At 42.2% G+C, this 27,918-nt stretch overlaps 1 protein-coding gene across 1 annotated transcript; it reads right to left on the bottom strand.

The window, feature by feature from the left end:
• Positions 1-114: 114 nt before the first annotated feature.
• GCNA (germ cell nuclear acidic peptidase) lies at positions 115-27,823 on the bottom strand. The gene is made up of 12 exons (XM_055437766.2): positions 26,194-27,823; positions 26,025-26,103; positions 24,196-24,259; positions 15,025-15,071; positions 14,590-14,626; positions 12,174-12,256; positions 9,413-9,754; positions 6,998-7,073; positions 3,677-3,821; positions 2,360-2,498; positions 1,182-1,386; positions 115-891 (listed from the first exon to the last, which is right to left on the bottom strand). Exons 3-12 carry the CDS (start codon positions 24,255-24,257, stop codon positions 642-644), a joined length of 1,386 nt encoding a protein of 461 aa, XP_055293741.2. The 5' UTR covers positions 24,258-24,259; positions 26,025-26,103; positions 26,194-27,823; the 3' UTR covers positions 115-641.
• Positions 27,824-27,918: the final 95 nt, after the last annotated feature.

Genomic DNA, 27,918 nt, shown 5'->3' with positions numbered 1-27,918 from the left:
GTTCTTCCAGACACATCCTGGAAAGCTGATAAAATCAGGGGTGTTGGACAAAAGACCCAAGGGTTTGTTCTGCTCTGGACATGGGTTGTCAATGAACAGACTTTGCTAACAAGTAAACTCCAAAAAACATTTTATTTTTATTCAGTGAACAATTACATTGCTTAGGTGGCTTCTTTCTTCTTTTACAAACAGATACATTGGCTCAGATGACTTCATACAATGTCAAGAACAACTCAATTCGTGAAGCACATTTCTCTTATTTCTATGTAGGTATAACAGGTTCCAACAGGGTTTTGAAGTACTGCCTATAAAACATGTTCTCTTTGCAGCATGTCTCTCCTTCTCTCAACCTGCCACTCTCAAAAACGCATTTCTCTTTTGCATTTCGTTCTACATGTTTTGCACTTGGTTCTACAAGCTAATAGTATATAAGCAAGACCCAAGGTAGATCCAAAGGGCTTTTGAGTATCAGCATAAAACGGTTAGCAACAGAACCCTTGGTGAAGAACAATCATCATTAACAACAAGCTTTTTTCAAAGAATCTTAATTCTAACAGCATCAAACGTATCTTTCTAAAACTCCTTACTAATAGATGAAACCAAAGATGACTCATCTCACACAAATATATTCTCAGGTAACCTCAAAGACCCTGACTTTGTTTTTTCGCAAAAAAATCCTTGCTGAGCTTTCTCATCACATCCCCATGAGATATCCCTTCTGTCTCCTTCTTGACTTTTCTGTAATTCTCCTGTACATATTTGGCAAACGGCCTCACGTGGGGCTGGATGGGGGTTCCATCCTTCCGAGTTAGCGGCAACACGACCAGAGTACCCGTGCACTTGACACACATGAAGCGGGTGGTGTCCAGCGACCTGCTGTGGCGCCCGACCCTAAGGAGAGAGACAGCACACAGCAAAGCGGTCAGTTACTGTCCCTCCACATCCCCGCGGAGCTGCCGGCCTGGGGCCCAAAGCCAGACGTTTTCTGTGGGACCTCAGAAAGTGGGACACTGGGAAGGGGCTGTGGTCAGGCCAGCTCAAAGCAGAAGAGAATGGAGAAAGAAGACACGGAAAGGTGTAGAGAAGTTTTACTCCTCAAGTCAGATAGCCATGTACTTCCTGAAGAGTCATGTGGAGGCCACAGTGGAAACATAATTGGAAAAGTCTGAAAAGGGTCTTACCTGAATTTGCATCGAGTACACTCGTAATGAATCTTGTAGTTAATCTTGTAGTTATGGCAACGGGTGACCTTGGGCAACTCCGGGTGCACCATATTCGATTTTCGGGCATAGTATCTCCACATGTCACCATGAGAATCACGGGTGCCATCGAGCAGCCAGGAGGCTGCATGGCATATCTCATGGATCAAAGTGTCCCGAAGTCGGTCTTAGAAGAGGAATGGAAAGAAATACTGAGCCTTAAACCAATTACTCCTGGTCTGTTACCCAACCACCCATAGACTCTCCACCCGACCAGACCTATAAGTAAATGTGGGCAGGAATAAGCGTTATCTCCCCAGGATTCTGAAAGTGAAATTTCAACCACCTTCAACCTAATTTTGTTAATGGCAGAGAGCCTCAGGTGAGCAAGTGCTTTCAGAAAAGCTCCAGTGTGTTCTTTTTATGGGACAATGCTACAAATACATTCAGCTGAGACCCAGTGGCCACGCTCCAAGAACATCAGTGGGGTTTGGTCAGGAGAAGCTCCATGGAAAAGCTGGGCAATTAACAATTGGCTGGATTGGCAAAATTATCAAGGCCTTTCTAGATGTGGTGGGAAAAGTGAGCCAAGGTTGGGGTCAGTAAAATGTGCAGTCTATTTTCAAAGCCAGCATGAAGAAAGGCTGGCTAAAGCACAGGTGGAGTAGTGAGAGACAAGACTGGCCAATGAGGGAGGCAAAGTACAATGGCCTCGTAAGCCACACTCCAGGCACTGGCAAGCCTGAGGCTTCCTATCAGGAAATCACACGGAGCAGGGAGAAAAATGAGGTGATAAGGGTCCACAGCTGGGCAAAGGCAAAGACAGAGAAGGAATGATAATAGGAGAGTCATTATGAACATCCAGTGATAGACTAGATATAGGGACCCTTGAACTTGTTACTGGGAGAATGGAGATGCTGCTGCCTCCAGTGGGAAGCTGCAGAAAGTAAGTTAGGCCCGGCAGAAATATGGACAAACTAGACTCAGTGGTGGGGAGACATCCAATAATAACGTCCTCTAAGCAACACACAGTAAACCTGTCCACAAAGGAGTAATAGGGAAAGCTGTGATACAGGTGGCCGAGACACCAGCATCCGAGAGTAACCCTTCAGGTGTGGGAAGGAAGTATGGCGGAGGAGCCACCCTACCCCCACCATCACCTGCAGAGTCGCAGACTTTCGGAGAAATCTGAATCTTAGCATAACGCTGTCTCTTAGGGTATCGAAGCTCGCCAGTGGTGCATAAGCCAGCAGTTCTCAGCATCTTTTTATTCCAGACAATGTCAATTTTCTCCGGCATCTGAGAACAAAAAGCAAACAAGAACAAATAAAAAAGCAGTTCTAAGCAGACCAGAAAATATCAACTCAAGAGTTTTGCAAATCTAACATTCTGGGGAGAATAAAATGTAAACTGAAGCCCAGGTAAAGACAAGATTGTTGCAAGAATATGAATGCAGAATCTGTGCTCCCATGCATGGAGACAAAAGTCAGGGGCAGCCAAGGAAAGGACACTTCTGCTGGGCTAGGAGACAGAGACCGTGCATGAGAGCCATGAGGCATGACTAAAAATGCAACTAAGAACACTTAAGGTTCCACCCATCAGAGTCATCTGATGTAATACTACTGTCATCAGGAAGGGCTCCAAAGGTTGGGGAACCTTTAGAAAAATCTAAGAACTTTCCATGCAGAAAATTTTATCACCAGAGACAATAAAGTCTGAAAAACCTAATGACCACAGGTCTCTCTGCCTCCAAATTCTCTCCGATCCAGCCCACACCCCCATGCTACTGAAAAACCATTTCTTTCAGCAGTCACTGCATGTTATATCATATTCCTGGGCAGTGGTGCCTACTGATTTCAATTCAAATTCCTCCAACCTGATTCCCAAGACCCTCTATTAACCAGGCCTACACCAGCTAACATGTATTGCTCACCATATCATAGGCCCTGTTCTAGGTACTTCAGGGGGACTCACTTACCAGGCCTAACAGTAATTCCGTGTAGTAGGCAGGAGGTTTACTACTACTGCCCCCACTTTACAGATGAGCAAACAGAGGTTCAGTAACTTGCCCAAGGTCCCATAGCTCTTTCCTAGTATCCTTAACACAAACCCTCTCTTCCAGATAGTCAAGCCTCAACACTTGTCATCTCCCCAGCCACTGCTGTTCTCTCCACTTACCATCCTTCAAGACCCAAAACAAGCCTCAATCCCTCCAGGCAATCCTATTTCCCAACTGCTCAGGCTCTCAGTGATTTCTCCCTCTGCTGATCACCTGTGGTAGTAACAGTCTGGACCATATACCATAACCCACAAAACATTGTTTCTTTCACATATGCATGTCTCATCTCCCCTCTCCATCTAAACTCACACTTCTCAAGGGCAGGAAATATACAGTTAGTACATCTGCACACCTCCCAGCACCCAAGAGAGCTGGGTGTACAGCAAGTGTTCAATAGGTGCTTATTCATTGACTCTACCTTTTGATCATAGATGGAGCTGTTAGCCAGAGCGTAGATTTTCTGAATCAGTTCATCCTGATTTCGCTTGTAATTCTTTCCAGAATACTCTTTTAAGTTTTCAAGGCCATGAAAGAAACATCCAGGTATTTTGCACTGAGAAGGCCTGCAAAAGTAAATTCAGCTGAGTTTTATAGAGCGAAAGAAATCAATAGAAGAAATGCATATATACAGGTCACGTCAAGAGAGACTTAGAAGACTCGCTGGTCTCTCTTCCTTCTAGCTCCTGCTATGAGGGCATCTCCTATAAGGTTCCACTCATAGCCTTTTCCCCTTCACTCCCTGCACACTGTCAGAGATGTGAAGCCCATGGTTCCAACCCCAACAGGAGCAATCCCATACCTGGATCTGTAGTCTCCACCTCTCTCCTAAGATCTAGTTCTAAGTTTACAAGTGCCCAGTGCAAATCTCCAACCAACTAACCTGAGTATGTCGCCAGCTAAATGTGTTTAATTGTCCAACTTCTGTTACAATAGGCTGAAAACCTGAGACACATTTTAAAATCCATTTTCTCCTTCACCCCATATTCAACTAGGCACAAAGACAGCTCACTGTCTGCTTCACATCATTTCTTCCAGCCAGCCTCCTTTCCACCCTGTTGTCACCACCCTAGGTCAAGTTCCTGTCCTCTTCTCTATGCCTTGCTACTATAACATCCCACTGTGTTCCTTACCTACAAGCTCTTTTTCTTCTAATCCAACCACACACATACACCTTCAGATTAATTTTCCTAGGCCATGTTCCAGTGATGTCCCTCTCTGTGTGGCCTAACATTTTCACTGTGGCCTAATATTTCAGGCCCAGGTCAACCTGGTTCCAATCTCTATTTTCAGCTACCATTTCCACTCTGGCCAAAGTGAGCAACTTAAATGTTCCCAGGACATGGACTGACATTTCGCATAGTTCATTCACACCCTGGCAAAACCTATTTGTCCACGGCCTAGAATGGTCACACCTCCACTTCTCCGGAGACCCACCCTCCGTGGAGCACTTCATCATATGCCAAGAATTTCTTTTTTACATCATCATATTTAATCCTCACACCATCCTCCAAAGAAGCTACTACTAGTCTTACCATTTCTACTTGGCACGTGATAAAACAAAAGTTCAGAAGTTAAATGACTTACCCAAAGTTCAGAGACACTGAATATACCAACCCAAATCTCATGGTCTTTCCATTAGACCACTATTGCTGTCCCATCTTTCAAGGCATAATTCAAATGCACAGAGAATAGTGAAAAAAAAAAAAAGAATAGTGCAGAGCCCATAAAAAAACACACTTGTAATAACTATTTATTTAAACTGAAGCATTTTAATCTTGGCTTGGACAATCCACAAATCCAAAAAGATCAGCCCACAGAGAAGAAAAGATAAACCACTAGCAAACATAAGGAAGTGTTTCTGACTTAACAGAACTCCTGAAACGGAGATTTTGCCAAGACACTTGTTACCCCTTAAGTCACAAAATAAAACCCGACAAGAGGTGCCTGGGCTGCAGGTGGGGGAAAAGTACCAGATAAGACAAAGGCAGCTAAAGCAAGGATCTTTCACCCCAAAACGTGATATAGGTGACTAACATTTCTGCCTCCAGTTATTTAGCTCTGAAAGCAAATTTTGCATCAGAAAAGGTGGCAGATAAAAACATAAACCCTCTACAGACCTCAGCAGAGAGCATGACCCTGTGTGTGTCTGTGCTTATGTCAAGCAGCTTGTGGCTTAGCAAGCCTTCACTTCAGTGGTGATGCCGCTCTACTGCAGGCTGAGCATCTCCACATCAGAGGAACCAACAAGACCCCAGACGGGTACACAGGACACCATGACCAGCCAGCAGCCTCCATGGGAACAATGCTGAGAACAGGAAGCCTACGGACTGAAACAGGAAGCAGCAAGGCAACAATGAAGAATCCAAACAGGCCAGCCTTCTTTGGATGAGGCAGAGGACAAGGACACAAAGGAGCAGCTTCTTCCTTCATTCGTCACATTCTCTAGCAAAGCAACCTGGGACCTACCCAAGACACATGTCCCTAGAAGCAAAGCAGCTTAAATATGGATCTAAGAATCCAGAGAAGCTTTGCTAAAGAGGGGCCCATCTAAGAAAGGGCACACCAAACTGAAGAATGCAGAAACAGAGAGCCTCTCTACTCAAGTCCAGTTTCTCTGTTGCCCTCATGCCTGACCCTTAAGATGCATTTATTGCCCTAAAATACAGGTAAAAAAGAAACACAGTCCTTCAACTATACCCCTTCTTTTGTAATATAATTCAGATGGAAGTATACATTATTCCCGAATGCAAGTTAAAAAAATAAAGTATGTTCACTCTATCACATTTTTAAGAGAAAAAGTGAAGTTCCTGAAATCTAAGTGAGGAAATGCATTAATTTTTTTTGCTTCCTTTGAGCATTAACATGTCTTTGGTCTAAATGACCTGCTGTTTTCACTATCAATATAACAATATAATACCAGTATCAACATATACGTAACATATAGCTTAATAAAGATAAATGGACTACAAGCAAGCCCTTTCACCCTAACATTTAAGATATAAAAATCAGCAAGAATATATAGGTAGTAAGAATAAGGGTTCATATAAAACAGATAATCAACAAGGATCTACTATACAACTCAGGGGACTAGACTCAATGTTATGTAATAACATCTAAGGGGAAAGAATCTGAAAATACACACACACACACACACACACACTGAATTGCTATGCTATATAGCTGAAACTGAGATGATATTGTAAATCAACTACACTTCAATTTTAAAAAAATGTTTTTAAAAGAGTAAGGGTCTTGACTGCCTCCCTGCAATTCCAATGGATGGGAACACATTCATTCTGCCTTCTCACCATTCCTATTGCCTTTGCTTTTAGTTCTGTGAAAACTGGTGGCCATAAGGCTGTACCTAGCCTGAAAAAAAGGATCTTGTATGGCTACACATCATTTAAACAATCTGAGTTTAAAGACAAAGGAAATCTCAGAGGCCAGAGCTGCTGTGGGGGTATAAGCTCCAGTCTGCCCAGAACTATTGGGTTCTGTGTGGAGCACCCACACCAGCTCTGCTAGGGAGAGGGAAGAAGCGGGCACAGAGGGTCCTCCTCTCCCCACCTTCCTCCTGCTGCTGAGTCTATCCTCCCAATTCAGGGACACAAAACTTGTCCCATGCCGCCCACTAGACCTCTTCACCCCCTCAAAGACCCTCCCATGTGACCAGTGAATGGCTTCGCATGTGACAACTGTGCAGTCAACTCCTGAGCCACTGACCGTGAGCAGTACATACCCAGGCTTGGATTTTTCAACTTGCGCTGTCTTGGGTTTCTTCTTTGAAGGCTTACGCTTCTTTCGTTCTTTAACAGCTGAAAAGATAATAGTTCATCCATACCCTGAAAATTAGTACCAACTGGCAACTAACAGGAAGGCAAACCCAGGAGAGGCCCCCACAGACAAGCCCAGAGTAACATTTTAGTGTTAATAAAAACTAACAAGGATGAGCTAAAAGCTTCTCTCAGAAGCATGCATCCTACTCTATTAGTTGGCATGAAAGGTTTTACCTACATGAGTCACAGAGCTGCAGGCAGAGTAAGTGGGGCAGGATTCTATCCTAGGCACCGAAGACTATTATGACGCTACATGAATATACCATAGAAGGTTAGATTGTGGGGGCAACGGTATAAGTTCTTATACAATCAGTATAAGAAATGGTGTGGCATAGCTCACACACTTGCTTTGAGGAGGGTGGTTCCCATCCTAGGCAGCACCTTTATCCAGTATGCAAGCCAAATTTTCTCTCCTTTGTCTAGTACCCACACTGCTAGTTGCTCTAGCTAGAAATTCATGTATCAGTGGAAAATTCTGAAAGAGATGGGAATACCAGACCACCTGACCTGCCTCCTGAGAAATCTGTATGCAGGTCAAGAAGCAACAGAACTGGACATGGAACAACAAACTGGTTGCAAATCAGGCAAGGAGTACATGAAGGCTGTATATTGTCACCCTGCTTATTTAACTTATATGCAGAGTACATCATGAGAAATGCCGGGCTGGATGAAGCACAAGCTGGAATCAAGATTGCCAGGAGAAATATCAATAACCTCAGATATGCTGATGACACCACCCTTATGGCAGAAAGTGAAGAACTAAAGAGCCTCTTGATGAAAGTGAAACAGGAGAGTGAAAAAGTTGGCTTAAAACTCAACATTCAGAAAACTAAGATCATGGCATCCGGTCCCATCACTTCATGGCAAATAGATGGGGAAACAATGGAAACAGTGACAGATTTTATTTTGGGGGGCTCCAAAATCAATGCAGATGGTGACTGCAGCCATGAAATTAAGATGCTTGCTCCTTGGAAGAAAAGCTGTGATCAACCTAGACAGCATATTAAAAAGCAGAGACATTACTTTGCTAACAAAGGTCTGTCTAGTCAAAGCTATGGTTTTTCCAGTATGGATATGAGAGTTTTTCCAGTATGGATGTGAGAGTTGGACTATAAAGAAAGCTGAGCACCAAAGAATTGGTGCTTTTGAACTGTGGTGTTGGAGAAGACTCTTGAGAGTCCCGTGGACTGCAAGGAGATCCAACCAGTCAATCCTAAAGGAAATCAGTCCTGAATATTCATTGGAAGGACTGATGTTGAAGCTGAAGCTCCAATACTTTGGCCACCTGATGCAAAGAACTGACTCATTGGCAAAGACCCTAATGCTGGGAAAGATTGAAGGCAGGAGGAGAAGGGGACGACAGAGGATGAGATGGTTGGATGGCATCATCGACTTGATGGACATGAGTTTGAGTAGGCTCCGGGAGTTGATGATGGACAGGGAAGCCTGGCATGCTGCAGTTCATGGGGTCGCAAAGAGTCGGACACGACTGAGCGACTGAACTGAACTAGCTAGAAATTCATGTATTTAGGAGGTAGTGCCCTTCATTCGGAGAAGGAAATGGCAACCCACTCCAGTGTTCTTGCCTGGAGAATCCCAGGGAAGGGGGAGCCTGGTGGGCTTCTGTCTATGGGGTCACACAGAGTCGGACACGACTGAAGTGACTTAGCAGCAGCAGCAGCAGCAGCCCTTCATTCATTTATCTAAAAAAGTTATTAAACATCAATTACATGCCAACTATCAGGCTAGACTCTGGGAGAGACTAAAAGATGAGTGAGAACCCTCTCACCAAGAGGCTCACTATCGGGACTTCTCTGATGGTCCAGTGGTTAATACTGTGCTTCCACTACAGAGGGCATGGGTTTGATCCCTGGTCAGGGAACTAAGACCCCGGATGCTGCATGGCGCAGCTAAGAAAAAAGAAAAGAAGGCTCACCATCAACTAGGGGGACAGATTCAGAAAGATACTTAACACAGTTATGTAAGTGCTCTTACTACTGATGAAGTCTGGGAACTTTGGGAACCTGGGAGGGAAGAGCAGCTCAGACTTACAGCTTCCTACAGCAAAGTGGCAATTAGGCCTGGGAGCATGAGGGTAACAAGGCCATCCCTCCCCCTCCTCAGAAAGAGACTTTTCACTGTGATGGCTGCCACCCTTAGCCACTAGAGAGCTGCTGAAACATGGCAGAGGGTTAATAAGCAAGACAGATTCTACAAGACAGACATATCTGGGAGAAAGGGCACAGCGAGCCTGGCTGGCACACTTGTTGCACTAGGCTTAGTCAGTGGGACAGACACACTTGGTTTGATTGACTTACCAGGTGGCACAGTTATGTTTTTGGTTTTACATTTCCTTTTCCTTGGTTGTTCCACCACAGGTGTAGGCTCTTCATTAGTTGACAACTTTCTGTCTAACATCTCTGGTTTAGCTTTCGGATCATCATTTGGCAGCTGGCAGAGATTTTTCAGACGATTCTTCTTACCAGCTGCAGAAGACTTGTGCTGGAAGACTTTCTCATTTTTGACAACTTGGTCCTGATCACACGAATCATCTTCTATCACCACATGGTTCTTCAAATCATCATCATCATCATCAATGATAACTACTGGAGGCCCCTGGGTCAGCTCCTTATTAGTATCAGACACTTTCTGACTCTTATCTGAAATTTGAAACACAATCATGTATAAACATACTCCCCCCACCCTCACAGCCCCCTCAACTTCAGATTATTGAGCACAAATTAAACAAGCCAGGAACTGTGGTATAATGAATCATAGTTTAAAATCAGTTATTTTAGACTGTTTTCCCTCTGCTACTTTATTTTACTGAGAACAGTGACAGATGAAATAGCAATTCAAACCCAGAGGCAATTTTCAAATCACATTCTCTGAGTAGCGCCATGGAGGTGCTCAGGGGTTCCCACAGGCCTGAAACTTGTATATTTTAATTGGGCCAAAGCAAAAAAAAAAAAAAAGAGAGAGAGAGAATAATAAAGTGGGTTCTCCCTGCGAGTCAAGTCTGCTTTCCATAACTTAAAGGACTGTACTTTATTTTGAGATTATGTTGTCATTAAACTTTTGGTGCCCTTTATGAAATTATGATGACAGATGATAGTTGGAATTTCCATCATTAGACAAATTAAAAATTGGCAATCCTTTGTTATCCCAAAAAATTTCTTTCTTAAACTAGTCCGTAAGTCCAAAGCTCTCAGAACCACTGATGTGAAAATGAGGACAGAAGTTCTGATGCCAGCACCAAGAGGCCCTGGGAACACTGGGATTGTCCCCAGCCTCACGGAGGACCCATCCGTTCATCTGGAAACAAGGGGCAGCATGCCTAAGACACAAGCTGTCTGCATTCTGCTCAGAGTTCAGCATCTAGATTTCTATGATTCTGGATGTAAAAAATATAGATCACAGCACAGACAAGTTATAAAAATGTATTTATAGTGCAAAAACTCTTTATCCTAAAATTCCATATTTGGGATAATATATTTTGAGTTTCATCTATGATTTAAATTAATTATCAAAGAACTTAAAAAAAAAGAACTGCAGATATGCAGTAAGGAAAGAAAAAGCAGTGGGTGTTCCTATGGGAAAAAAGTCATCCCTCCTAGAAGATTTAAAGATTTCCCACATGCAACTTAAATTCTAAAAAGGAGGGACAAAAATGAACAAATTTATAAAACAGAAACAGTCACAGACCTAGAAAACAAACTTCTGGTTACAAAAGGGGAAAGAGGTGGGCAAGGGAAGAAAGATAAATTAGGAGTTTGGGATTAATATATACACACTACAATGTGTAAAATGGATAACCAACAAAGACCTACTGTATAGCACAGGGAACTATATTCAATGTCTTGTAATAAACTAAAATGGAAAATAATACAAAAAAGGAATATATGTGTGTGTACATAACCTAATCACTTTGCTATGAAACTAACACACCTGAAATTGACAAAATATTGTAAATGAACCTGATTTATGGATCTTCTGATTAAAGGAGTCAGCAACTGACTCCGGCTTTGTCATTCAGGCCCCTACTCTAAAGCTACTTCCCCTGGGGCTCTGTGTACATTGCAGAAGCTTGTCATGTTACACCCCCTACTATGCATCTGGACCTCTGCCCTGCTCAGGCAATCCATTCAGAGCTAGAGAGGAGGGGAAAAAAGAAATCAGATGGGATAGGTGATGAACAATAGGAGATGAGGGTTCCAAACCACCTATCCTTTCCCTGCTCTGATATCCCAGGTTAACTAGCAGAATCTGGCCAATGCTAGCTCGGGGGGTAGTTACCAAAGTAGCAGCCAGTATTTTTAAGGGTGCCAGTACTTTAAGCAGGTGCCTGTGTTTCTTGTCCTATGTCAGGTCCTAAGCAAACGGAGATCAGTAAAATACTATCCCAAAGGTTTAAGAAGCTCCTAGTCTTTCTATGTCTCAAACCCACTGAACAGGTTCTGAACTGTAAGTAAAACTCCACACCTCCTGAAAGGTGATGAGGGCCTCTGAATTCAAAGAGGCAAGGATCTGTTATGGCAAATACACACTAAGAAAAACAGGACTGTCTAGAAAATATAAAGAGGGTAACAAAAGGCAAAGACAAACAGCTAGACAGAGAAAACAAGCGTACCCCTGAGAAGTCACTGCCAGCTAGCCTGTAAGCCTCACACATCCTAATCTCCATCAGGCTGAAAAGAGTGAGTCCCTTCTTCCTCCCTGTCATCTACACACAGAGAGAGATCAAGAGTGGAAGGTAGAAGAGCAGGGCAACCTTCATGCTGCTCAGGGTGAGTTCCTAACTTCCTATGCTCCTGCAACATAATGCTGAGTAGGTAAGAACTCTACAGAGGGTGATGCCTAGGTTCTACGGCAGCAGGAACAGCTGCTGCTCTGTTAGGAAATTAACCAGGGAGTGCAGGGGACCCAGCCATATCCACATCCAGCACATAGGAAGGAAAAACAGTGGCACTCACTACGAAATTATTCAAAACAGAATGTCTGCTGACTCTCATCCTGAGATGGCTGTGCATGCTGAGGCTGTACCACACAGCTCTTTCTCCAAGTCACTAGTATACTTGCCTTTGCTGCTTACTCCATTTATCTTAGGTCTCTTTTTCTTAGGGAGGTATTCCTCATCAGAATCGGAGTCAATCACCACATAGCTGAGTGACAGGACAGAGAAAAACAAAAGCATGAAAGCAACATTCTTCTTTTCATGGCATTTTCTATGATACTTTTCTCCAGTGAGCAAAATCGCTTTGAAATGATTTTGTTGGTTTCCCAAAGTAACTCTGTTCCCCTCCTCTGGAACTACTCAATCATTGTTCCTGATCTTCCATCTTTCCTACCTTCCTACTAAACCTTTCCAATCTGTCTGAATCCTTTCAAAGGGAAGAATCTGTCTAGTTAATTGCCATTTCTGTTTATCCACGTTGAGATCCCCCTGCCACAGATGCAGAGAGGCAGGATCAGAGGGGAGGTTTCTCCCGGGTGCGCTACTCTTTGCAACCCAAAGCCAGCACCACCTCTCTAAGTGAGCAGTATCCCTGTGACACCCAGCATGCGGGTGTTGTGGGCACACCTCTGGGACTGTCATTCTCAGCTGTCCCAGGTATTTGGGTCAGATGTTCCAGAAGGCTGAAATTCACCACCTTTATTTCCTACACAGTGTATAAGTGTGATATACCTTTATGATGATAGAGAAAACTACTTAAAACGCTGCTAGAGAACTTGTCTGCCCCCGTTACAGACACAAATCTATTCATCCATTTCCTTCATATTCACCACTTTTAAGCTGCCAAGTTTACAGACCTTTGCTCTCTTGTTGACCATTCATTCCATCCTTAAAATTCTTTTCTTGATTCCTGGGACACGATTTGATTTTGGTTCTCTTCTCACCTGTTTGCCCACTCCTTCTCACTCATTTCCCTTCCTCGCTCGTCCCCAGGTTTTATCCACATCCCTTTCATGCCAAGCCAATCAATCCCTAAGGATTGGGTAAACGTTATCTATCCACCAGCCCAACTCTGCTTCTGACTTCTGGCTCCCTAGTGCCAATACGGGTAGGGTCAATTTTTAGTCAGTCTACACAGGTACAGCCTCACCAACTGTTCATTGGTGGTGTCTGTTTGAACCAGTCAGGCAGCCATCCTGACTAATCCCTGTCTGTATCTCTTGGTTGTTAAATGTTTTTAATATCAGCCCTGCCTGTAGGCCCGTCAATCTCAGCATACCCAAAACTGAACACATCACCTTCTTCCCCAAATTCAACCTTCCTACAGTATCCCACAGATGGAAGGCCCCAGAACTGGACCAAGATCTGTGGGCATTCCAGGAAGACACCTCGAAATGGATTTTCTTTACATATTTGTTCAACATCTATCTAGTGGAGACAGGATGAAACCAATTGGATATTCTTAAATTTATTTTCAATCAAGGGCTTGATAGCATATAATATTGAAAATCAGGATATTTCTAAGGATCTATGACATACCATTTAAAATGTGAATGGCAATGATGGAAATTCTGCATCTCTGTGGTGATGGTTACAGTACCTAGTCCATATACATTTGTCAAAACTCATCAAACTGTATACCTAAAAAGGGTGAGTTTTTCTGTATGTAAATCATACCTCAATAGACCTAACTTCAAAAATATAAATAACAAAACCGATCATTTCCAATAGACAGCTTTATACAATGCATTATTCAGTTCTAGAATTTCAGCTGACTGCAACTGCTGACTCCACACATTGGTGTCAGGCTTGGTGGCTTGCATGCTGCAAAAATAATCAACAGAAATAAATCAGAACTAGCCAGAAAAACATTTTCCCACTTGACAGCATTGTTTCGTCTTACTATGGGAAACAGAAATAACCAATTCACGTTCCTAGAGGATTCAAGAAGTTGATATGGAAACCAGTTATTTCAGATTCATTCCAGTAAATTTAGCACTTCCTATAGTGTGGCACCTGGGCAACAGCCCTTGGTGTAGCAGAGGACTCCTAAATAGGAGAAGTAGTAGATAACGCTGACAAGTTATGGCCAATTCACAGAGGACTTTAACTCCTAGGCTTACCTATTTGATTTCTCTTAGATAGACAATTTGAATAGAAAATTAATATGATCGAAGCAGTGTCTCAGGAGATTAATCTGGAAGTAGAATACAGACTTGATCGTAGGAGGAATAAATCAGGGTGAGGAGCCCACTTAAGAAGCTCTCGCATGAATACAAGGGTAAAAACTGATAAAGGCCTTAGTAGCGGAGACTAGAAGTTAAGGGATGGTTCAAAGAGACATTATGAAGAAGAAACTGACCAATTAGATAATGGGCCAGTGATAAGGGGTCTAGTATTTTGAACCCAGTTGTGAGATCCAACACCCATTATAACCCTGAACATAGGATTCACAGAGAAAATGTGATGTTTATTCTGAAATCATCTTACCCAAACATTATTCCTTTAAAAAAGTCAACTTTCACCAATTCTCCTACCCACCTGATATTCTCCTTCTTCACATTCACTCCAGTTATAACTGAATCAGAGAAAGAAAGAGGGCATTAGAAAGCATGGTCAAATCTGATTACCTATGTCTTTAACTCCCTAAAACCAAAGTCCATAAATTAGACTCAGTTAAAATTTATGGTGGACTCTTAAGTCATCTCCCATGAGAGACAGAGAGGAGTTTAAAAGTAAGGAGAACTATAATGAAAAAGAGGACAGGAAGCAAATTGGAAAGAAGCACAGAGGACATCCTCTGCTCCTCACAGTAGGGTAATAAACTTCGTTTCACCAATCTAGAGAGAGCCCTGGAGGAAACAAAGCTAGAACAGCTTATACCAAATGTCCAAAATCACATTTCAGTCATCTCTACGAAGACATGGCTAAATTACGCTTTAGATTGTAAATTACTGCTTTGAGGAGACTACTTACAGCAGTCAAGATCTTCATCATTTTCTGAGTCCACAGTAATAATGGAACTGCAAAATAAAATACGTTCTGTTTTAAAGGAAAGCTACTAGCAATATTAGCAACCAAATGTCAGAAATCTCATATGAAAAGAACCACCAATCTGAGTTTCTGAAACATAAAAAGGCTTTAAGGGATTATGAAATGAAGATCACAATAGTGGAGAAGAAAAATTAGAAGCCACAAGCTGCTCAAAGCTGCTTTGTGCTCTACTGCACAGAGTCAGGGAAAGAATGTTAGCTGAGTATCACTAGTTATCAGTGAGAAGCCTGTTTTCTGCCCAGTGGTATATTTCTATTTAAAGATATGAGGACTTCCCTGGTGGTCCAGTGGTTAAGACTCCACATTCCAGTGCACGGGGAGCAAGTTCAAATCCTGGTTTGGGAACTAAGCCCACATGCTATGAGGTATGGCCAAAAAGTAAAAAATAAAGTTAAAAACAAAAAAAGAGATATGAAAGTGAATTCCAAGAAAGGGACCACAGGGAAAAGGACTTGAGGATGCAGAAATTACAGTTAAAAATCAAAAGGGCAAAAGAGCAAGGGGGACACCTTTTGGGGCTTTGCTGCTTGAAGAGGATCTACTGATCGGGATTGCTACCTGAGTAAAGGCACAAATGCTGAAGCGCATTTCTTGGGGAGAAAACAGACGGTGATTTCAAACCTGCAACTGCTCCCTGTGGTGAACCATGGCATTGGGTCCATTGCTTCCCTGCCTCACAATTTGCCAGAGGCCCTAGCACTCATTCTACCCCAGCTAACAGCAGGCTGCTTGGCTGGTTGTTTGAGCTTCACATTACAGTCAGCCCTCTGTATTGAAGGGTTCCACATCTGCTGATTCAATCAACCTCAGATGGAAAACACTTGGGGAAAAAATATGCCAGCAAGTTCTAAAAAGCAAAACTTGAATATGCTACGTGGCAATTATTTACGAAGAATTTCCATCATCAGATCAGATCAGATCAGATTAGTCGCTCAGTTGTGTCCAACTCTCCGCGACCCCATGAATCACAGCACGCCAGGCCTCCCTGTCCATCACCAACTCCCGGAGTACACTCAAACTCATGTCCACAGAGTCGGTGATGCCATCCAGCCATCTCATTCTCTGTCGTCCCCTTCTCCTCCCGCTCCCAACCTTTCCCAGCATCAGAGTCTTTTCCAGTGAGTCAACTCGTCGCATGAGGTGGCCAAAGTATTGCAGTTTCAGCTTTAGCATCAGTCCCTCCAATGAACATCCAGGATTGGTCTCCTTTAGAATGGACTGGTTGGATCTCCTTGCAGTATAAGGGACTCTCAAGAGTCTTCTTCAACACCACAGTTCAAAAGCATCAATTCTTCGGCAATCAGCCTTCTTCACAGTCCAACTCTCACATCCATACATGACCACGGGAAAGTCATAGTAGGTATTATAAGTCATCTAGAGATGATTTAAAGTGTACGGGAGGATGTGCATACATCATATGCAATTATCACAGTTTTATGTAAGAGACTTAAGCATCCAAGGATTTTGGTATCCAAGAGGAGTCCTGAAGCAATCCCCCCCACCCCAGATACTAACTGTACTATCTGAGGTGACACCAAAGCACATTCCAGCTGGGGGTTCTTTAGCTCACCAGATAGCAAGTGACTGGACATCCCCTAAATCAGCCACTCATGATGATTTGGAGAATCTCAAAATCCAGCTCAGAAAAGCCATACTTCCATGCTGGAGCCAGGTTCCAATTCTAGGACCTAATCATGGGTAATCTTATCATGAACTATTGTGACATACAGCTAACAAAGAAAGTAAAGTGCTGAAGAAACTGAGCATCATAGCTCTAAGGTTTAACATATATTTATATTGCTTTACATATTTATTAGGTTTTATGAAATACTTATAAGGTTTTACATATAAAAATCAGCCTTAACCACTTCTTGTAGACTTTTATTTTGGCCTTGAGACTGATTACTGGACTGATTATATACCTTTTAAACACACATGTTGGCTCACCCCCTTGATTAAGTTTTCTATTCACTTATTGGTCATTGTACACTGGACTTATTCAATAGCAGGCTTCAAGTCATTTTTGTTCAATCAAGAATGAAATCTCTTGGTTTTCTAGATATGGGTCAAAATGTGACTTTGGTTATATGAAACCTATTATCAATATATATCACTACATATACACTAAAATGTGATTCATACATCATCTATCTTTTCACACACTTCTGTGTTACACACACACACATTTTCTTTAGAGGTCAAACAAAAGGAATCAGGGATCAGAAATGGGACACAAAAAGTTATACAACAGAGTTCCACTCTAATTCCCAAAGAGGAAACATCGAATTCTAGGTTTGCAGGTAACCAACAGGAAAAGTAAAAAGGTCTGAGGACAGCACTAAGGAAGAAATAGGTGGTCAAAAAAGTAGAATGTAGTACCCTTTTCTGGAGAAGGCAATGGCAAGCCACTCCAGTACTCTTGCCTAGAAAATCCCATGGATGGAGGAGCCTGGTAAGCTGCAGTCCGTGGGGTCGCTAAGGGTCAGACACGACTGAGCGACTTCACTTTCACTTTTCACTTTCACACATTGGAGAAGGAAATGGCAACCCACTCCAGTGTTCTTGCCTGGAGAATCCCAGGGACGGGGGAGCCTGGTGGGCTTCCGTCTATGGGGTCACACAGAGTCGGACACGACTGAAGTGACTTAGCAGCAGCAGTACCCTTTTCAATTAAAATTTATGACCAGGCGTACAAGTCCCTAGAAAGTGTTTCAAGACTCCTGTCACTGCTGCTGCTGCTGCCAAGTCACTTCAGTCGTGTCCAACTCTGTGCAACCCCATAGACAGCAGCCCACCAGGCTCCCCTGTCCCTGGGATTCTCCAGGCAAGAACACTGGAGTGGGTTGCCATTTCCTTCTCCAATGTGTCAAAGTGAAAAGTGAAAGTGAAGTCGCTCAGTCATGTCTGACTTGTAGTGACCCCATGGACTGCAGCCTACCAGGCTCCTCCATCCATGGGATTTTCTAGGCAAGAGTACTGGAGTGGCTTGCCATTGCCTTCTCCGCTCATGTCACTAGGTGCATATTAGAAAATATATGCACCTAAGAATGGCCATTTGGCTTACCCAGAACTCTACCATAGAAGGACTAAGAAATCATATTAGAAGGTTTCGAAGATACATCAAATAAAAGCCCTTGAAAACTTTTAAGTAGCCAGAGATCTTCCCTTTAAAACTGAAGTCATAAACCATACAGATTATGCTTTCCTGTAACTACAGAAAAAGATATAAAAGAATCAATATCAAGTTATTAATAATTATTATTTCAAAAGAATGGGAGGGTGTGTACATGTGAGGTTGACTTTCACTTTTTATTTTAGATGTTTCTGTATTGTTTACTTTTAACATGGGCCTGTATTCTACTGGTAATTTCTGAAACAATAAATATGGGATAATTAAATAGGATGGGTACATCTATGGTTCATTCATTCACTGACTCAGCCATTTATTTAGCATCTATAATAGCCAGCCCACTAGGTGACCCATTTGCTTTTCTGATCCAATTATTCTTAAAGTGACTCTAACAGGGCAATTTTTACAATATGGGATTTCTGCATGCTTATTGTGTGGTAGTCATAACAAAACGAAGAATCTTGCGCTTAAAAAAAAACAAAACAAAACTACTCTGTGAGCACCAGAGAGTATGAATTAGGTTTTGACTGCTCAGTGAAAACCAGTCCCCCACTCTTTGTATTATGTATGTCAGTAGCATTTCTGCTGTCAGACTGCCAAAACTTCAATGACCTTGTCCCATAAATCACTGGGAAAATAAGAGGTAATCACACAGGAACTCCTCCTCCCACCAACAAATCTACTGACCTGTCTGTAACTATAACCAATTCTGCCTTAATAAGGAATGCAGTGTCCCCTCCACTACCTAAGGCCATCCGTTCCGTTCCGTTGCTCAGTCGTGTCCGACTCTATGCGACCCCGTGGACTGTAGCCTACCAGGCTTCTCCGTCCATGGGATTCTCCAGGCAAGAATACTGGAGTGGGTTACCGTTTCCTTCTCCAGGGGATCTTCCCAACCCAGGGATTGAACCCAGGTCTCCCACATTGGAGGCAGATGCTTTAACCTCTGAGCCACCAGGGAAGCCCCACCTAAGGCCATACCCTCCCTTATTTCTTGGATCTCTCCCCTGCAGCCTTCTCAAGGAATTGCTTCCTGCCATCTTCCATGCTGTGCTGCAGGTCTGACCCCTCTCTCCTGGGTCATTCATCCTACTATCCCTAGACCCCATGTCCTCCAATCTTATATTTCTAGACTTGAACTCTCCACTGAACTCCACCTATCTATCTGACATCTTGGATATTTACTAACTATTTAAAGTGTGACATGGCCAACACAGATTTTTTTTTTAATTTTGTCCTTCCATTCTGTTCCTTTACAGTCTTACTCATCTCAGTCAATGGCACTACCATCCAACCAGCAATGCAAACCAAAAATTTAGGAGTCATCCTTGATTTTGCTCTCTCTTACCTCTCATGTCCAATCCATCAGCAAGACCTGTTGGCTCTATTTCTAGAGTGTATTTCATCTAATCTAATACATTATTATATGTACCTCTAAGAAAGGAAAAAAACACTACCAAATGATGATATGCTATCAAATGTATGAAGCATCCCAGCCTCAGAAATGTTAAGATGTGGGGAAAGTCTCTGAACTGAGCGATAATATATTCTATACTTATCCAAATCTCTCCAACTTCACTATCACCACCCTACTCTAAATCATCATTACCGCTCACCTCGATTTCTGTAAATCAAACCTGGGCCTCAGTTGTAAAAGAACCATTTATCTCAGAGGGTTACTATGAAAATTAAACAAGATCCTATATGGTCATGTACTTCTCCCCATTCACAGCATTTATCATATCACACTATACTGTTTATTGCCTGTTTACATGCATCTATCTCCCATTTCAGACAGTAACCTGTACATGGATCTCGAAGTGTGTCTGTTTCATACTGTTAAGTACAAAATCAGTACTTAAATATTTGCTGAATAAATAAATGAATCTCAAAAAGTGGTTCCAAAGATCCCTTTTATTATTTTCCACCCTCCCACCCACAGCCCCATTGAACCTCATTTTTAAAGGATTTTTTGTCTATTAGATGTCATTAAGTAATATTTTTCCACTTAAAAATTTAATTACATATATGAAAACCCAACCCTTAGAATAGAAGAAAATAATAGCAAATGAAATAACTAACAAAGGATTAATTTACAAAATATACAAGAAGCTTAATGCAACTCAATAACAGAAAAACAAACAACCCAATCAAAAAGTAGGAAAAAGACCTAAACAGATTTCTCCAAAGAAGACATACAGATGGCTAGTAAACACACAAAAAGATGCTAGTAAACACACAAAAAGATGCTCAACATCATGAGAAATACAAATCAAAACTACAATGAGATATCACCTCACACCAGTCAGAATGGCCACCATCAAAAAATCTACAAACAATAAATGCTGGAGAGGGCATGGAGAAAAGGGAATCCTCTTGCACTGTTGGTGGGAATGTAAATTGATACAGCCACTATGGAAAACAGTATGGAGATTCCATAAAAAAACTAGAAATAAAATCACCATATGACCCAGCAATCCCACTACTAGGCACACACCCTGAGGAAACCAAAATTGAAAAAGACACATGTACTCCAGTGTTCATTGCAGCACTATTTACAATAGCTAGGACATGGAAGCAACCTAGATGTCCATCGACAGATGAATGGATTAAGAAGCTGTGATAAGTATATACAATGGACTATTACTCAGCCATAAAAAGGATCACATTTCAGTCAGTGCTAATGAGGTGGATGAAACTAGAGTCTATTATACAAAGTAAAGTAAGTCAGAAAGAGAAAAACAAATTATCACATATTAACACATATATATGGAATCAAGAAAGACAGTTTTGATGAACCTATTTGCAGGGCAGCAAGGGAGACGCAGACATAAAGAACAGACTTATGGACACGGGGGAGGGATAGGAAGGAGAGGATGGGACAAATGGAGACAGTAGCATGGAAACATATACACTAACAAATATAAAATAGATAGCCAGTGGGAATTTGCTGTCTGACTCAGGGGACTCAAACTGAGGCTCTGTGACAACCTAGAGGGGTGGGATGCTCAAGAGGGAGGGAACATATGTATACCTATGGCTGATTCATGCTGATGTACTGCAAAAACCAACACAATATTGTAACTATCCTTCTATTAAAAATAAGTAAATTTTTAAAGGGGAGCCTTTTAAAATATATACTCAATACTGTCTCAATGATTTATCAATAAAAAAATTTTTCCCAAATAAAAAAAAATTAATTACACATATATGCCCATCTATGAGACAGCCCGAAGTACAGAGTCAGCCTAAAGCAAAAATAAACAACTAACAATATCACCTGCATAAATGAAAATACAGTGCCCAGATACTGAGACATAATGGTCCTAACTTGCAGCGAGGGCGTGGAGAGCCTGGCAGGTTGCTGTCCAGCCTCAAGAGCAATCTCCAAGCAGAAGCCCAGCATTTGGTCTTTGCATCTATAGCTTCAGGAATTCAGGTTTCTCAATTTTTTCATCAAATGCTAGAGGAGTGACTCCTGTTAACCAAGTTTTCAAGGGGCTGATTTATAAAGCAGAATATACTTGCTTGCTTCTTGGGGGATAACTAATGCCAACCAAGTGCCCTGGGAATTCCCTATTTGGGGCATGTGACGGAGGGTCATGGAGAGAGTTGGGACTTTACGTTGTGCATTTTTTATCACACACACACATTACTTTGGTTCTTTAGTTGAATGACGCAACTAGCATCTTTGTGCATTTAATTACTTTCATATTGGATTTTTCTAGGATTGAGTTCCAGAAGTCAAATTATTCAGTCTAAAGTAAGACCAACTTTATAGCTCTAGATGCATTTCCTTATTTGTTTCCAAAGGGTCGTACTAGTTTACGGTGTCAGCAATATTACTATAATAAGACTAAATATTTAAAATTTGCTAGTTTAAGCAGTAAATAATTTTAAATTAGCATTTCTTTCTATTACTTCTTAAGATATGTTTCCAAATGTTTGTTTGCTGCATTCTTTTATTAATCCTCCCCATTTTAATGGCTATCAAGAACAAATGTTTACCAGACAGGTTTGCGACTGATAAAATACACTGAGAAGAGGAGTAGAGGAACACTTTGTCCCTGTTCTTCCAACAGGCCCACTTTCCAGAGATAAATAATGTTTCTTATTCTTTTAGAAAGTTCTCAAGCATAAGCACATACCCTTACAAGTCAAGTGCACAAAGCTTTTTTTTCTTATAAATAGTATTATGCTTTATGAATTATTCTGCAGCTTAAGTTTTTGACTTTATAGATCTTAGTACTTTTACTATCAGCATATATAGCTCTTATCACTTTGTTTTGGATGATCCATAATTTATTTCAAGTACACCCTTAGGATATATAAACTCCTTTCAAATTTGTGTTATTACAAACAATGCTACAGTAAACACCCTTGTATGTATTTCTCAGTGCACTAGTAATTAATCATACACCCTTCGTCCACAGAACTGAACAAAGACCAAAACAGTCTGTGTACTGTTTGGATGTGATCCAATGAGCATGAGTTACAGGGAGAAGGGACATAGGAGAAGTAGGGGAAAGGAGTCAAGAGAAAGTAAGAGTGAACTACAAAAAGAACATGCATGATACAACCACTTGTTTTTAAAAAGAAAAAGTCCTTGTAGTCGAATTACTGGCTCAAAGGACATGGACGTTTAAATTTTTCATATTGCCAGACTGCACTCCAAAAAGGTTATACCAATTTACAGTCCCACCATGACTGCATGAAATTTCCCTATGGATTTGCCAACACTGGGTATTATCAAAATTTTTTAAATCTTTGCTAATCTGATATATGAAAAATGGTAACTTGTTTAAAATTCTTCCTTTAAATAATAAAATTAAAATTTGAATAAATTTTAACGTCTATAGGCCATTTGTATTTTTTCCCCTGAGAACTACCTTTTGCCCATTCTCTCTTTGTTCACCTTTTAATTGTTGCTTTTATTTATATTTTGGTCATGCCACATGCCTTGTGAGATCTCAGTTCCCCAGTCAGGGAATGAACCCAGGCCACCAGAGTGAAAGCCTAGAATCCTAACCACTAGGCCACCAGGGAACTCCCTAATTGTTGCTTTTTTCTTTGTAGACTAAGGAAGAAGGCCTTTTATCATAAGTAATACAAATATTTTTTTCAGTTTCTTGTTCATTTTTATGTTTTTGTTAGGATATTAAATTTAGAAAGCCATTCCTCACTTCAAAATTATTGGAAATAAAATCCAGCTATATTTTCTAGCATTTTTAATGGTTTCACTTCTAATTTTAAATTATTTTATCCATGTGTAATTTATTTTGCTATAAGGAGTGATGAGGTAAGAATACAATTTTTGCTGTTTTCCAAATGGTCAACCAATTATCTTCAAATTATTTATCAGTGAATCTATCTTTTCCCCACTGATTTGAAGTGTCTTTTTTTTCCATCATGAACTAAATTTTCATATGCATTTGGGTCAATTTCGAGACTCTCTATTCTATGGTTTCTACTTTCTTCCACACCATACTGTATGCTTATCTTACCTGGAAAGGAGAAAAAGAGAGCAACCTTTCAGGAGAATGAAGACTTAACAGATGAGACAACTATTAAAAATACCTATCATGGAGAAGAAAAATACTTCATCTGTGCACCTCTAGAGGGGAGTACTGAAAACAACAGGGTGCAAATAACAAAAGGACAGCCTTGATGGTCATCAGAATGATGAGCTTTCTAGAAATTATGTTCAGCAATGCATTAAGTTGCTTCATGGAGTTGCATACTCCTGGCCACTAAAAGAGCTGTTATATATAGAGGATTCATGCATTGGATAGGAGGCTGGACTCCCATGATTCTAAGATCTCTCTTTACAATTGTCATTTTATGACTAACCGAATTATACATTCTGTAGACTCTAAATTACATAAACGTATACTTTTGGAGAAAAATCGGTTTGATAACAGAGTAGGACTAAACTAAGAGAAAACAATTTTTTCAAATCTCACCTTTCATCATCCTCGATCTTCACACGAGGGGGAAAGGCAAGCCCTTCTTTGGACTTGTCCATGTCTGTTAAGAAACCAAAACCAATTAGATGTTTCTACACTCTGCATTTGCCTTTAAGCAGCTTCTTCACTGTAACTTAAAACCAAAACTTCACTCCACGAAATGAGAAGTATTTAAATTTGTTTATTGTCGACCTGTCTCCCACCTTGCCCCACCAAGACTTTTTGTAGGTCAGTCAGAACGTCCAAAGCACATGGGAGCTCCTGACGTTAAGTTACCTCAACCACCACCTATTACAGAAATAGGCGACGGCAATCATTCATCAGCCTCCAGATCAATTTTCTCCCCATTATATGGCTTTAGCATGCACTACTTGGTCCCTGGCCCAATGTTCTTTCACCCTTAAATGTATTCCTAACCCACACACACATCACCACTCTCTCTTCCCTCTCCCCGCATCTTTGTTTCACCTACGTTTACCTCACACCCCAAGAAAATCTTCCATCAGGCTTTCACGCCCCCCCTTTACCGCCTCCCTACTTCTGTTCAGAGCTAGACTTACACAGACCAGGCCATACATGCCCACACCTCAATCCAACTCACAAATTCCCCAACCCCCTCCTCCCACAGGGGATCAGGTCACCCCCCACACACACCTCCATTTTCCTACTCTCACCTTCTCCCTCAGCCAGTCTCGCACTCATCAGGCCTCGAGCCCTCTGTTCACCATCACACCCAACATAGTGCCTCCGCTCCCCCTCCTTTGCCTTCCCCTCCCCCTCCGCCACCTTTGCCCCAATCAAGCCTAGACTCCTCCTCCTCCCTCCAGTCTTGAACCAATAAGACCGCGACACCTCCACCACCCCTCACGCACACTTCCGCTCCCCTTGTTTCTGCGTCTTCTCCCCTGGAGGTCCTTACACAAACAGGTCTAGACCCTTCTCCTGCTGCTGCCTGGAGCCAGCCTTGCACCAATCAGGCCTCGATTTCCACCTGCTCTTCCCCAAGGGCCTAAACCCCTCCCCCATCTCACCTCCCAGCACCTCCAGTCTTGCACTAATCGGGTCTCAACACCTCCACTTCATCTCACGCACACTTCCCCCTCCACTTGTTTCTGCCTCTTCTCCCCAGGAGGTCTTTACACAAACAGGCCTAGAACCTTCTCCTGCTGCTGCCTGGAGCCAGCCTTGCACCAATCAGGCCTCAACTTCCACCTCCTCTCCCCCAGGGGTCTAGATCCCTCCCCTCATCTCACCTTCCAGTGCCCGCAGTGAGTCTTGCACCAGTCAGGCCTCGACTCCTCCATTCCCCACCTCCCACACCTGCCTCTCACCCCTAGCTGATCAGGCATCGACACCCCTGCCTCCCTCCCCAACCTTACCCCACCCCTCCCCCACCCCCCCACCCCTCCCCCACCCCCCACCCTACCCCACCCCCCACCCTACCCCCAGGCACACACATGCACCCACATGCACCCCTACCCAGTCTCCACCTGCCCCTACCTCCATATTCCAACCTCCAGCCAGTCAGCCTTTCACCCCGCTACAACTGCATGCCACCTCCCAGGCCTCTATTTCTTATGCCCCAAACTGGTATATCTGCTTGACCATCCCCCATTTTTAGTGGAGTTAATTTCACTAACACGTGCACAAAAATTCCTTCTTCCAAAAGCATTAGGTGCAAACAGGCAAAATATTTTGCCAAAATCTCAGTCTCAAAATTCACGGAAAATCAGTGTCCAGGGCTTATGGTGGTCCTCACTTTAATTCTGCTCAACCGCAACAAGTTTCAAGTTTTGCTCTCGCTTTGGTACCCTTCGTTCACCTACCTGCTTCTGCAACCTCTGGCCTGGTCGGTCAATCGCTGCTCTCCTCAGACAAGTGGATAGTGTGCAACGTCGCGAGCAACTGCAACGGACACCGAGCGTAAGCCCTTTTATAGAGCCCGGGCTCAGCAGGCAGTAGGAACTGACGTATTCCCGCCCTCCCTGTACCCACCTATCAGTGTGTTCCCCAGGCAGATTCAAACTTTGTGGTTATGAATTTGGCGCGCTGCAACAGTGCTTCCGGAATCATGTCTATCACTTCCATGGTAAATGCGCCATTTCACACAGATGACGTAGTTTAGCGATCCTTCATTTTGGGGGGCGATAGGGAAAAACCGAGCCAAATCCTCCGGAACAAAGTTTCATCGTTTGCGAGGACTTGGATAAGCGAGCCCTGTTCCTTGCTTGAATTGTCCAAGCCTCTAGGTTCCTTTGCCTCCCCCGATCACACGGGAAGTTGAGGGATGGTGGTGTGGGGGCAGGGGTGGGGCGTGGAGGCAGGGGCGCGGGTCAGACTCCTAGATAAGAGTGAAGCAGCAACCCAAAAGTGCCTGGCAACACTGAACTGTGATGCCCGCTTCCAGAACCCCCCGAATTCTGCAGATAAAGAGGAGTTAACTTGAAGCTTTTTGGCTCTCACTCCTGACACCAAAAAAAAAAAACAAACGGGGGTAGATTTAAAAAAAAAAAAAAAAACAGAGGTAAGCAAATACCTTCTATATAGTGCCTGATTTTCTGGCAAAAATCCATATATCTCATAATTTATGCATTTGGCCAACAGAATACAAATAAAATGTCCTTGACATTTAAAAATATTAATAACAATGAGTTTATCTCATGCTAGACACTGTTCCAAATGTTTTATTTGGATTTAATCCTTACAGACACTTTAAAAAGGCAATGTTAGTATTCTCATTTCACAGCAATCAGTGGCTAAAAAGTGGCAGGGAGCTAGAATTCAAATTCCAGTAGCACTAATTTAATCTGAAGCACCAAACTGCCTATCTACATATATAAAGGTACTTTCTGAGTTGATAAGAAATTAGGTTAAAAAAGGTTTATCATTATAACCTTATCTCTTACAAGAAACTTTTAATTTACCTCTATAAGCTGCTTCCATAAAATGAGGCTTACATAACTGTGTGCCTCAGAGGTTTGGGAAAAGAATCTGAACATTAGCTGCAGTTAATATTAAAAGGCATGTGCTTCAAGTAAAGAGTGGATTTAGGACTGGAATCAAACGATAAGTTACACAAGTTTATTCAAGGTACACAAGAAACTCCTTTAGACTGGAGGCAGGAGGAGCTGAAGCAGACTGAAAATAACTGATGCAGATTCCTGATAAATAGTCAAGAGGGTGGTGGTAAGTATTTATGACTAAGTTACTGGATACCTTTCTTGTTCCATCTTCCAAGAAACAAACACCAACCTACATTAGGACTTAGAGGGTCACAGTCCACAGAACTTAGGTAAAGCGCTGGATGTTTCATTGGAAACAAATTCTTGTTTATATCTCTGTGAAAATGGGTACCTGAACAGCCTGTTCTGGTCCCTGATAACATGGATATCCTCCCTCAAACCTGTGGTTGAGCTCAATCACCATACAAAGTGGGAAGGAACAGTCCACATAAAGAATGAGACTACAAGGGTAGATGAAGAAGCCAGAATGGTTATAAGCTAAACAGCAACAAGCACAAGTGAGTGTTCTGGGAGTCTCAGGCTTTCTCAAGTCTTAGTAGATTATACACCAACCTGACCCATGCTCCACCACACATGGCTGAGAAAACGAAATAATTCTTACTATCATAGGTGCACTGTAAGGAAATTTGGTCCTGTTGTTGTTTGGAACTGTTGAAATATAGATTTCATCATTGGAGGACCCTATTATTCCATCCAA

This window comes from Moschus berezovskii, chromosome X (genome assembly GCF_049115385.1).
Source record: "Moschus berezovskii isolate FMDL1 chromosome X, NW_MosBer_1.0, whole genome shotgun sequence".
NCBI lineage: Eukaryota > Metazoa > Chordata > Mammalia > Artiodactyla > Moschidae > Moschus > Moschus berezovskii.
Note: the sequence above shows the minus strand (reverse complement) of the source record. Positions and strands in the feature narration are given on the sequence as shown.

Bases quoted from the DNA above. Each gene is read 5' to 3' on its own strand.
- GCNA (XM_055437766.2), bottom strand. From the start codon at position 24,257: ATGGACAAGTCCAAAGAAGGGCTTGCCTTTCCCCCTCGTGTGAAGATC. The intron at 12,257-14,589 runs GTGGGTAGGAGA...CCTGTCACTCAG, and splicing joins GTGAAGAAGGAGAATATCAG to CTATGTGGTGATTGACTCCG. The intron at 1,387-2,359 runs GTGATGGTGGGG...TCCTCTTCTAAG, and splicing joins GAAAGTCTGCGACTCTGCAG to ACCGACTTCGGGACACTTTG.